The sequence below is a fragment of the Carassius auratus genome, chromosome 10, assembly GCF_003368295.1.
Source record: "Carassius auratus strain Wakin chromosome 10, ASM336829v1, whole genome shotgun sequence".
Lineage (NCBI taxonomy): Eukaryota > Metazoa > Chordata > Actinopteri > Cypriniformes > Cyprinidae > Carassius > Carassius auratus.
In genome coordinates this window covers 4,972,174-4,984,559 of record NC_039252.1, presented here as the reverse complement: position 1 = coordinate 4,984,559, position 12,386 = coordinate 4,972,174, and the positions used below count along the sequence as shown (strand labels likewise).

At 35.8% G+C, this 12,386-nt stretch overlaps 1 protein-coding gene across 1 annotated transcript in view; it reads left to right on the top strand.

Annotated features, from left to right (window-relative positions):
* cwc27 (CWC27 spliceosome associated cyclophilin) overlaps positions 1-12,386 on the top strand; it is a 40,179-nt gene that overhangs the window by 15,317 nt on the left and 12,476 nt on the right. Inside the window, exon 11 of the mRNA XM_026273314.1 lies at positions 4,960-5,060. Within this exon, the coding sequence (XP_026129099.1) occupies positions 4,960-5,060 (101 nt within the window). The remainder of the gene's footprint in view (positions 1-4,959; positions 5,061-12,386) is intronic.

The following is a 12,386-nucleotide window of genomic DNA, read 5'->3' as shown; positions in this document are numbered from 1 at the left end:
CGCACCGTGGGGTCATGTGACAAGAACTAACCAATAAGCTTCATCCTTTCCCGTAACAACGTTAAAGATCAGCCAAGATGAAGGAACAGCTGATCATAGTTGTATATGGATTGCCATTTTGAAATAAATTTAGTAGCAGAGCTACTGCAAGCGAAGCAAATCCATTTATCCTTTGCTGAAATTTCCGCATCTTCATGGAGAGAGCACGTCATGGTTGCTTAGCAAAGCCTAGTATTTTCCACATGTTTTTAGGCGCGATATGTGAACAGCCCATAAAGCTGCCTTAAAATTGTGCATGTAAGCATTTATTATTTATGTAGACCCATTTAAAATGGTGTCAGATCCATGTCACGTTCACAGTTTGTGAAGAAGGCCTTAGGTTCACTTAAATTAGAAGTTTTTTTTTCAAAGTCTAAAATGTATAAATTGATAGCTCTCAATTATACTGTAATGTTGAATGACTATAGTCAATGTTTAAACGGTAGGGGAAAAAACTGAGACGTCAGTTGGTGTAGATGATACTTGCGTTCAGTCATAAAAAAGTATTGTTTCTACATTTATTTGAAGAAAGTGATATTATTGTTATGTAAAATATATTGAAAAACGTTAACGTTAGCTGGGATTAATCACGATTAATCGCGATTAATTTCAGAAGGAAATTGTGATTTAATTAGTAAAAATATTTTAAGTGATTGACAGCACTAGTACAGAATTTTCATTTTTGGGGGAACTATCCCTTTAACTGTCCAACAAAACATGTGCAGGAAATGAGATTGTCAACTTTAACCAAGACAGAAGGCTCTGTAATCGTGTGTGTACCAAGATCTCCAGCAGTGGAATGCTGCTGAGTGGCTCGGTTGAAGGTGATGCACTCTTTTCAGGACTGGAGACCCATAGAGGAGAACAAACAAATACCAGTTTCAATTGGGTGTCCCTTTACCTGAGTGCTCAAACAGTGTGGACGCTGAGAAGAGGTCATCTACAAGGTCAACCTTTAAATCATCTACGATGCCCTACTTTTGTCCCCTGAGAACCTAGAGACTAGGAACCTGGAGGTTGGGGATCCAAGGTTCAACAGGAGTAACAGAAAGGAGCTGCCTGAGAGAATGTGTGTCAGCTGAGAGGAGCAGATGGATGAAACAAAGGCAGTCATTGTTACGGGTTTGAATGGCTCACGTGTTTCTGGGCTGGAGGCCCAGACTCTGCAGCTTACCTGTGCTTTGTAGCCATGTAAGAACCTGGCATCAAAACATAGCTGTCAAGTCCTATGAAAATATTATTATACCCCAATAGAAGATGCTGTCTTGGGAGCTGCCAGAAGACTGTTCTCTGAAAGACAGATGTGGGTGGGGGCACTGTTTGCACATGGAAGCAACTTCCTCTCACAGACTCGCTTGGCAGTTTATCTAGAGGACCTCACACCTTGGAAGTGTGTGTTTGCCTGGGCCTGTCCTTATCAGCTGTCCTGTGACATCTGCATTTATTGTCTGAACAAGAGCACTGGCTGTAAGATTCATTTTTGTGGAGTTTAGATTACCTCAGATTTAAGACCAGTGTAAACTAATGTTATTGTTGTCACTTGTGACAGTGCTTTATTTCTGCAAGCTACCATGGAGCAGGAGCCAGAAGGATGATCTTAAAGTAGTTGCTCAATTGTGGTTTCAAACATAATCCCCAAGGAGTAATTTGAGGTAAAATGCCTTGTTCAAAGGCAAAATGGTAGTTCATTGGTCACCCCCATGTGGTTTAAACATGCAACCTAATATATATCTGCCGGGATCTTTTAAAGCGGTACTCAGACTCATGACATTTCAAACCCATATGAAGTTTGTTCTTCCATGCAACATAAAAGATGTTTAGTAGAACGTTAATGTTGTGACAGTCTTCTCTACTCTTTCTTATATGATGCAGGAATATTGCCAAGGACACTCTTTGTGGTTGAGCCATTAGCTCTTGGCTCAAACTTTGTTCACCTTCACCTTGCGCCTTCACCTGCAAATTAAATATTCTCAAAGGAACACTCCACTTTTTTCTTTTTTTTTTTTACCATTTTTGAATCAATTCAGCTGATCTCCGGGTCTTGCGGTAACACTTTTAGCTTAACTTAGCATAGATTATTGAATCTAGCATCTTGCTCAAAATGACCAAAAATGACCAAAGAGTTTCTATATTTTTCCTATTTATAACTTGACTTTTATTGTGTACTAAGACCGATGGAAAATGAAAAGTTGCTATTTTCTAGGCCGATATGGCTAGGAACTATACTCTCATTCTGGAGTAATAGTCAAGGAACTTTGCTGCTGTATCATGGGTGCAGCAGGTGCAATGATATTAAGCAGCGCCTGAAAAGTAGTTGCAGCAATAGCAGAGTTGCTGGGGAATATTTTCAGGCGCTGAGTAATATCAATGCGCCTACTGCACCTGTGGTACAGGTTGCTACTGCCAGACCCAAAGATTGTCTGAATGGATTCGAAAACTGTAAAACTCAACTGTTTAACTCTAGGGGAGTTGGAAAATTAGTTTTTTTTTTTTTTTTTTTTAAAAGGGGAGTGTTCCTTTAAGACTCCAATTCCTCTTAACTACAATTTTGTCTTGTTTCTTAATTTAAGAATAATTTTAAGAATACTTTTGTATTCCCCAAAACATGTCCTAAGAATGATCTCATCTCTTAAGATTATTTTCTTTAAAAAAAAAAAATTCTTAAAAACCGTAAAATAATATTCTCTTAAAGATAATAATACCCAGCTTGTTTTAAATAAAGGTCATATTTTAATGTATTTATTCGTTTTAAAAAATGTTAATGGGATCTTTTACCCAATAATGAAAATTGTCATTAATCCTCACCCTCATGTCATTACAAACCTGTAAGACCTTCATTCATCTTCGAAACACAAATTAAGATATTTTTCATGAAATCCAAGAGCTTATTGACCCTCCCATAGACAGCAATGCAACTGAAATATAACATAAGAAACATAAGGACATTCATAAAATAGTCCATGTGACATCAGTGGTTCAACTGTAATTTTACAAACGTATTCTCCCCTAAATCACGTCTTCCGCCATTATCTGGGTCTGGGAACAGCGCACAGATTTCATCAAAAATATCTTAATTTGTGTTCCGAAGATGAAAGAAGGTTTTACAGGTTTGGAATGACATGAGGGGGGGAGTAATTATACTCATAACACTGAGGGTGACCTATTGTAATTTATAACTGTTATTCCTACCCTGTCCAGTTGGTGGCGAGTGCGCTCCAGTGTGGCAGCAAAGAGCAGGATCATCAATTTCAAAATAAAACTGTCACAAGTCTTTTGCTATGCCTTTGATTACATGCAGGCGAGTACACACTTGTTAAGCAAAAACACTTTGTGCTCCCGCATTCTTGATCTGAGGTGTCTACAGTGATCTAAAGCGCGCCAAAACTGTATTTATTGCTTGAATTTCCTAATAAAATGGACATATTTTGAAATCTGTGACCTTGTTTAATATCAAAAGTAACAACACACAAAGCTTAGCCTATTGCGTTTTTTTTGGGGGGGGGGGGGTGCACTATATGTACTGTTCATTCATCAACTGAACAGCATCGATTGGGATTTTTTTTAGATTACACATGATTGTGCCGAATTCTAAATTTAGTTACCACTCTACAAAAATGAGTCAAATATGGACCTAATTATGCAATATTACAATTGCAGCCATTTTCGGCAACATTCAGTGTGACTCTTAAATAGCGTGTGCACTTATAACGATTTTTTTTAGCATAAAGGTAGTGCAATAAAATGCAATTGAGGTATTTTTCATTTGAGCTGATCTGCAAGTCTTTCTTTAGGGAGGTTGTTTGAATTCAGCCTCAGGTCACAATTGGGCCAAATTATTTCCATACTCATTTTGAAGAGCTCTGTAGTCTATATGAATTGATATTCTCCTGTTTTGAAGCAGACGTAGGTTTCTGTTGCCAGGTAAAGAGCACTGATTAGCTCCTGAGCCGTGCTAAAGATCTTAGTAAGACCTCACTGTTTGAGCTCGGAGGGGCTGAGGTGTATCGGTTCAGCCACAACATCCTTTCTTGAGGCGCCAGAACCCATGCTGAACTTTTGATCTACCAAGGCGCCACACGATTTATTAGAGAATTTTACACTTCTAACGCACGTATTTGTTTCTGACACGTTGGAACACTATGCCGAAGGTAATTGTTGGTTTTATTCCCGTGTTTTTTTGTGAACACTCAATCCCTTTGTTAATTGTGGAATGAAAAGCTTAATCATTTGGAAACCCCGGAGCTGATGCTCATATCCTGTGTGCTGCCCTGAGGATTGTGTTTTCATATCAACCATTTCAAATAAATAAATAATAATAATAAATGAAGCTCAGCACCCTGCAGACATTGAGAAATGTTCTTGTTTTCTCCTGCTTGACTTTAGTTTCAATCGCGAGGTTCGCTCTTGCAAAACCTTACGCATACAGCAGCTCTTTTTGATTGAACAAATAACTTTGAGGAAGGCTTATGGAAGTATTTACACACATTTGCACAGAACAAGAAAAAAAAATCACTGAATTTCATGAGGTTTTTGCTCTTTTGTTAGAGGCTGTTCATATTTGAAAGATTTCAGTTTGAAATATTTTTGTGTCTGTGATGACTTGGCTACATCCAAGGTTTATTTTTTCGTAGACTAATGTTTTTAAATTTCAATTTGCGCTTGAAAACATTTTTGTCTTTTGAGTATATATAAGATTTGGCCGTTGAACATGTTAACTTGTTAAAATGTTTTATTCATAACTTGAATGATTTATCTCCGATAGCAGGAAAATATCTTCAACTGCTTTGCATAAAAAGTATGCTACATGTTTTTCCTTCCGTAACATGTTTTTCCCTTCTACATTTTGCAAGACTTATTGAGAAAGTGATCCTTCCAAGACTGGAAATTAATTCCAGCTCTCGGTTGAATGTCTTTCCACAGTGATGAATTGAGAAAAGAAGCTCGCCAGCTGAAGAAAGAATTACTTGCAATCAAACAGCGAAAAGAAGATGGTGTGAAGAAAGAAGAGGATGTCAGTGAGGGTGAGTGTCTCAGCCACAAAATCACAGCTGTTTGACTTTTCATTGACAGAATTTGAAGAAAGCTCTGTATTCTTACCAGTTTTCTTTGAGATGTCATGTTTTATACTGTTTTAACAGTGAAAACGTCATTTATTTCTCACATATGGTGTAGTGAAAGTATTTCAACCTCTCCCAAAATCAAGTCAACATGATCCTCCAAACAACTGAAATGTTCTTTTTTCAGTGGTTTGTTTTTCTACACCAGGCCTTGCTTTTTTATGTCAAAAATATCTGAAGCTGCTGTGTATGTGTGCGTGTGTGTGGATAGCATTAGACTTTTCACATTGCTAGCTGTTATTTAGTCGATTCTTTTAGACAAGCCTAGTTAATTTTTACCTTTTGTGAACATATTGAAGAGCAGTGAAACGTTTTTTGGTCATTACTCAGGAGTTGTTTACTCAACCCCATGTCATTCCAAACCTGTGAAATCTTTGGAATACAGAAGAAGAAATTCTACTAATGCCGCGTTTCCAAAGTTCCTGGGGAAAAAAGTTCCTGGTACAAATGTCCTAGGTAATTTGGTGGAAACGCGGAAATAATGTCCTAAAAGTGGGCCCATTGTCATTTATGTTGATTGTATTGTTCCAAATATTCAGTTGTATGGCTTCTTTTTGATAGTTAAATAATTAGTATATTAAAGTCAATTTAATTTGTTTAAATATCCCCCAGTGACAGCAGCATATAATCCATATGACACTTTAGATTTTTATTTGCAGTGCATACATTACCTTAGTGTCTAATTAATTGGAATCATGAAACTGTTTATTAACAGTTTAAAAAACTTTTTTTTCTTCTCAAATTCACACACACACACACACACACACACACACACACACACACACACATATATATATATATAATACACATACACACACACACACACACACACACATATATATATATATATATATATATATATATATATATATATATATATATACTTTTTTTTTAACCAAGTTCTGTTTTTTCCATACATTTTTTGGATTCCATTTTAATGGTTTCATTAAATGTTAACAATCATAATGTTAAAGCATCTCTGATTCATTCTCTCTCTCTTTCTCTCTAGTTTATTCTCAAAAACAGCATTTTTCATCATGCAAAATATAGTTACTTTTTTTTCCCATCCACTTCAGACTAAAATGAAATATGACCAGAACATACTTTAATTTGCTTCTCTCATTGACTGATGTGATTGTAACAGAATCTCAAACTCGTGTGAAGGAGTGGTGTGGGTCTTCAAGCCAAGTCTGGGTCAAGATATTACAATAGAGTTAAAGTCTAGTTTCCAATATTCTCCTGTTTGCAAAATCAAGTCTTTCTGTGCTCTCTCATTCATTTCTAGTATTGGTCAGAACCATAGAAATGGGCCTTCTCCTCCCAAATGTCGGCAAACTTAATATTTTTTGGGCAAATCAGACAAGAGCAACAAGCTATTTGAAGGTTCCTGTCTTCAATGACAAAGACATTATTCTCACAGGGCTTTTGAGCTGTGCATCAGTGATGATGAAGAGGAAGTGCGATCTGAAGAGTGAACTTGTTTAGTTAGATGGTCCATTCAGTCTAACATCTATTGGTAAAGGCACTGAGAATTTGCCGGACGTGCAAACAAGGCTTAGAGCCGTTTCTGTTTCTCAGATTCAGAGAGCACTCTAGGCTCTAGGTTTTTTTTGTGAGGATTACTGCATGCTTGAGATTTGCTCAGACAAACCTTTGACCTCTACAGAGCTTTCCAATGGCCCTGTTGTATATCACTGTCTTCACATTGTGTGTTTTCAGGGGGCAAAGGTGTGTCCCCTCACCCTAGTCAATGTTTTTTAACGTTTGGGTTGGAATGTCCTATTTACACTCAGCAGCCAGTGCATGTTTAAGGCCTACTTAATGAGCAAGAAGGACGGCATTTATTCTTAAAAGAATTACAAATGGCCATTTTAGAGAGTTTGTGTGATGACATAATCATTAGTTTAATCTTTAGTTAGTTGAACTTTTAGAATGTGTAAAAATTTTAATTGCACATGCAGATGTACAATAGTACAGAAGGCTTTAACATTCTCTCATGTGCTCTTCATTTGGCGCTATGACAGGTCCTTGACAAAATGCTTAAACAGTCATTTGTGCCAGTACAGTGTTGACATTATCCACATTTTTGTGGGCAATGTGGAGTGACCAGTCTTTGCATATACAATACAATTTAAAAGAAATAAATAAAAATGTAAGTGTTACAAATCGTAATGCTGACAGAGGTACATTGTCAGTTTTGTTTCTAAGGGCTTTCGTAATGATTGTGAAAGACACGTTTTATTAAACTGTTGAAGACACGTGAAATGCTCGCGTTGATGTTGATTGACATGCAGATATGTATTTATTGATTTAATTATTCACAGGAAAAGTATTACAGTGGCAGAAATTTGTCAAATGTCTTTGTAAACTGACATTTTAAAGTTAAGAAGCCATGTCAAAGTTAAAAAGTTTTAAACGTTTTACTGTTCTCTGTGCTTAAATTGCAAAAGTCAAGCTTCAGCTCAATATGGTCAATAATGTGCAGCACAGTATGAGTATCATTACCCTGCTGAAAAAAAACATTATCATTACCCTGCTTTTTTGTTTTTGGCATTATTCCAATGGGAATTACTGTTGTTCTATCCAATACAATTCCCATTATAACCCTGAAATCCTTTGAATCTTTTTTTTTTTTTTCAGCAATCAAGATTATAATGGTATAACTCATTTTATAGAATTAACTTAGTTACTGAATTTCACTGGATTTTTTAAAAATATAAATAAAGAACTCTATTTCTTTAGTCAATTTTTAAAGTATTATTTGTTACATTGTATTTGAGATTTTAAGAACAAGTGGAAAATGTGCTGAATGTTTCATTACATTCAAGTGAAATTAGCAAGCAGTTAAACTGAATTTATATTAGTTTTAAATGCGGAGCCAGGCGTGAGTCGATGCAAGTTGCGCACGTGCGTCGAGCCTCATCCATACTGCCAGATGCGCTCATGGAGATTTGCGGTGCACGGCCGCGCTAGAGTATAACCGAGCGTTATGAAACAGGCTGCAACAGACTTTATTTTTAGTGATAAAAAGTGTTTTTGTTTTTTGTTCACAACATGGGCTTAGGAATACTTCCAGGAAACCATGTCGGTGAACACAATCCACCGTGCCATTTGCCATTGCCGGCTAAAAGTCTATAGGTCAAAAAAGAAGCCAGATTTCTCTGGGCCAAGGCTCATTTTAAAATGGACTGTGGCAAAGTGAAAAATGGTTCTGTGGTCAGATGAATCAAAATATGAAATTCTTTTTGGAAAACTGGGATGCCATGTCATCCGGACTATATAGAGGACAAGGACAACAACCCAAGTTGTTATCAGCGCTCAGTTCAGAAGCCTGCATCTCTGATGGTTTGGGGTTGCATGAGTCTGGAAAGGCACCATCAATCCTGAAAGGTATATCCAAGTTCTAGAACAACATATGCTCCCATCCAGACATCGTCTCTTTCAGGGCATTTTCCAACATGACAATGCCTGACCACATACTGCATCAGTTACAACATCATGGCTGTGTAGAAGAAGGATCCGGGTACTGAAATGGCCAGCCTGCAGTCCAGATCTTTCACCCATAGAAAACATTTGGCGCATCATAAAGAGGAATATGTGACAAAGAAGACCTAAGACAGTTGAGCAACTTGAAGCCTGTATTAGACAAGAATGGTACAACATTCCTATTCATAAACTTGTCTCCTCAGTCCCCAGATGTTTGCAGACTGTTATAAAAAAAAAAAAAGGCGATGCCACACAGTGTTAAACATGGCCTTGTCCCAACTTTTTTGAGATGTGTTGATGCCATGAATTTTAAAATCAACTTATTTTTCTCTTAAAATTATACATTTTCTCAGTTTAAACATTTGATATGTCATCTGTGTTGTATTCTGAATAGAATATTGAAATTTGAAACTTCCACATCATTACATTCTGTTTTTATTCACAATTTGTACAGTGTCCCAACAGTGTCCCAGGTTTGTGTGTGTGTGTGTGTGTGCGTGTGTGTGTGTGTGTATATATGAGGGGCCGTACAAGCCATAATTCATTCTGGCACTCTCACACACATACATTCTCCATTCACATACATATATTCTTGCTTTTACACACTTACATTCTCCTTACACATACATACATTTCTACTCTTTCTCACGCACATACATTCTCCTTTCACATACATATATTCTTGCTTTCACACACATGCATTCTCCATTCACATACATATATTCTTGCTTTCACACACATTCTCCTTACACATACATACATTTCTACTCTCTCTCACGCACATACATTCTCCTTTCACATACATATATTTCTACTCTCACACACATACATTTTCCTTTCACACACATACATTTCTACTCTTTCTCACACACATACATTTACTTCTATCTTTTTTGGTATCCATTACTTCCTGCAGGAAGTCATTCTCAGACCAGGAAATACATGTGTAAGACCTGATCAGCTCTTCCTCACAATTTTAAAGCTATTCAAAGTCATCCTTTTTTCTTTTCAAGTACATATTTTAAGTTTTTAACTTAAGCATATCATTATGCAACCTATGTGTTTTACAGATCTGTGTTCAAGTGTTAAGACACTGATTTTGATTGTATTAACAGGGCTTAATGCTAAATAAGTTTTCTACTGGTCCGGTTCGGCCAGTGGTTTAATTTTTTTTACTTGCCCTGGCAAAATTTTCACAGGACTTGCCATAATCAATCAATCAATCAATAAGACTTATTTTTTTCATTGTTGACTGTAACATTGTATTGTAATTAATAATAACCATTTTGCACAAATATAAACCATAAAATAAAATAAACCATTCTTTTTCAGGCCTAACTATTCCAGTTAAGGATGCACTGATCAGGATTTTATTTATTTTACAATCAAATGAGCCGATTCCCATTTTCATTGCCAATTTATTAAGTTCTTATTATTTTCCTTTTTTTTTTTTTTTTTTTTTTTTTAAATTAATTAAATGTTTATTTTGCTCTGTTACTGGCCAAACTAACCTTGAGAAAACAAACAAACAATATATGCAACTTGAAGCAAGTGCACAAAACATCAGATGGGCTGGATTAATATTTTATTATTGCTATTTATTATTATTAGTTTTATTTCCTTAATTATATGTGTGTGTCTGCACTATGTTTGTACTTTCTGTACTGGAAGCTCCTGCCGAAATTTCTTCTGTGTGTAAACACTTGGCAATAAAGCGCTTTCTGATTTCAATGAAAATGCTAATTCAATCTCTGACAGCAGGTGGCGCTTATAGAACACTAGTCTAGCACTGAGTTATTGCTACACGCAGAGCTGTGCAATTGATTAAATAATTAAATAAAAATCTAAAAATGAATAAACCGCAATGAGTCTTTGGTTATTTAAATAATATAAAGATATCACTGTCCCTAACTTGCTGCCTCCCACTTAATTCACTTCCTAAATTAAATTTACAAAAAAAATCCTTTGACGCTTATAAGTTGTATATCTGGCAACATGACTGAGGCTAAGCTCGCATCCTCAATCACAACTCGCTCAAATGACGAGGCCATGCAACCTTTTCACGATGATAATATTTATTTATGTATTTTTTAAAACCCAGATAGCTTGCTGAAATACTTCTGCGGCTGCCTCATCAAGACCTGTCACTGTGAGTCTGATCACACCTAACCTGCCTTCCGTTTCAACTACACGCCTTCCGTTTCCACTTTTCTCTCTCTCGCACATACATACATTCTTCTCTTACATACATCCATTCTATATATGTATGTGTGTGTGGAAGGAGAATGTATGTGTGTGAGAGTAGAAATATATGTATGTCTGTATGTGTAAGGAGAATGTATAAGTGTGAAAGCAAAAATATATGTATTTGTAAGGAGAATGTATGTGTGTGTGAAAGCAAAAATATATGCATATGAAAGGAGAATGTTTGTGTGTGTAAGAGTAGAAATGTATGCATGTGTAAGGAGAATGTAAGTGTGTGAAAGCAAGAATATATGTATGTGAAAGGAGAATGTAAGTATGTGAGAGTGCCAGAATGAATTAAGTCTTGTACGGCCCCTCATATATATATATATATATATATATATATATATATATATATATATGTATATGTATGTATGTATGTGTGTAAATATGTATATTTATTTATATATATATATATATATATATATATATATATATATATATATATATATATATATATATATATATATATGTGTGTAAATATGTATATTTATATATATGTATATTTATGTATATGTGTATATGTATGTACTGTATATGTATATATGTCTAAATGTGTTTGTGTGTGTGTGTGTGTGTGTGTGTATATATACTTGTATATATTGTTAATGTTATTAACATTTTTCTAAATATTTTTTACATAATTTTAACATTAAATTATGACTGCATATAGTAACATTAAAATGTACACACATGATCGGTTCATTTTCAGCTTGACAAAAAGCAAGAATAATCATTCAAAATCACATCTTAAACTGAACTCCAGTGCTCACGTTTTTAACTGTCCTTGTTGATGTTCTGCTTCTCTGTTAAAGTGAAAGTTGGCTCTCTTGCCATCTAGTCATCTGGTCCCACCTCCTAATCTCAATGTTTGGGTTTGAGTCCGCTTCTCTAGTGTTCATGTGTCCACAGAGGCTACTTCCAGCTTTGTATTCAGTCCCGAAAGCAAACACATTCCTCCCCTCTCTCTAATAACAGCAAGCCGCTCTCTTGGCATCTGCTATCTTATTTTAGGAAGAAGCCAATTGTCTCCTCCGCAATTCAGCAAGCAAAGTAGAAGACATTTGTACCCTTTTGAATTATTATTTTCGACAGACATCTCTTCAGTTTTCAAGACATAAATTATAGCATGTTCGTCTAGTCTGGTTTTCTCTTTCTTGGCATGGCTGTGATTTGTGAGAGCCAAAAATAAGAGAGACATGCTAAAAACACGGTCCGTTTTATACCCACCCTAAATGATGTGGCAACATTCTTTCTACCACTCTGAGTTATTTATACAGGTTATGCCTGTGTGCACGGGGTGTTTTATTTCAATGGCGCCTTGTCAGTCAAACACATTGATGTGCAAGAGAAATTGTGAGAGCGTAATCTTATAAAAAGATTTAAGAGCCTTGTATTTCTTATCAAAGAATTGCAGTGCATTTATGTACTTGCACTAGATTTGCCACCAAATATCAACATCATATTTTTCATTGTTTGAAGTAAAACTTTTAGTTGGTA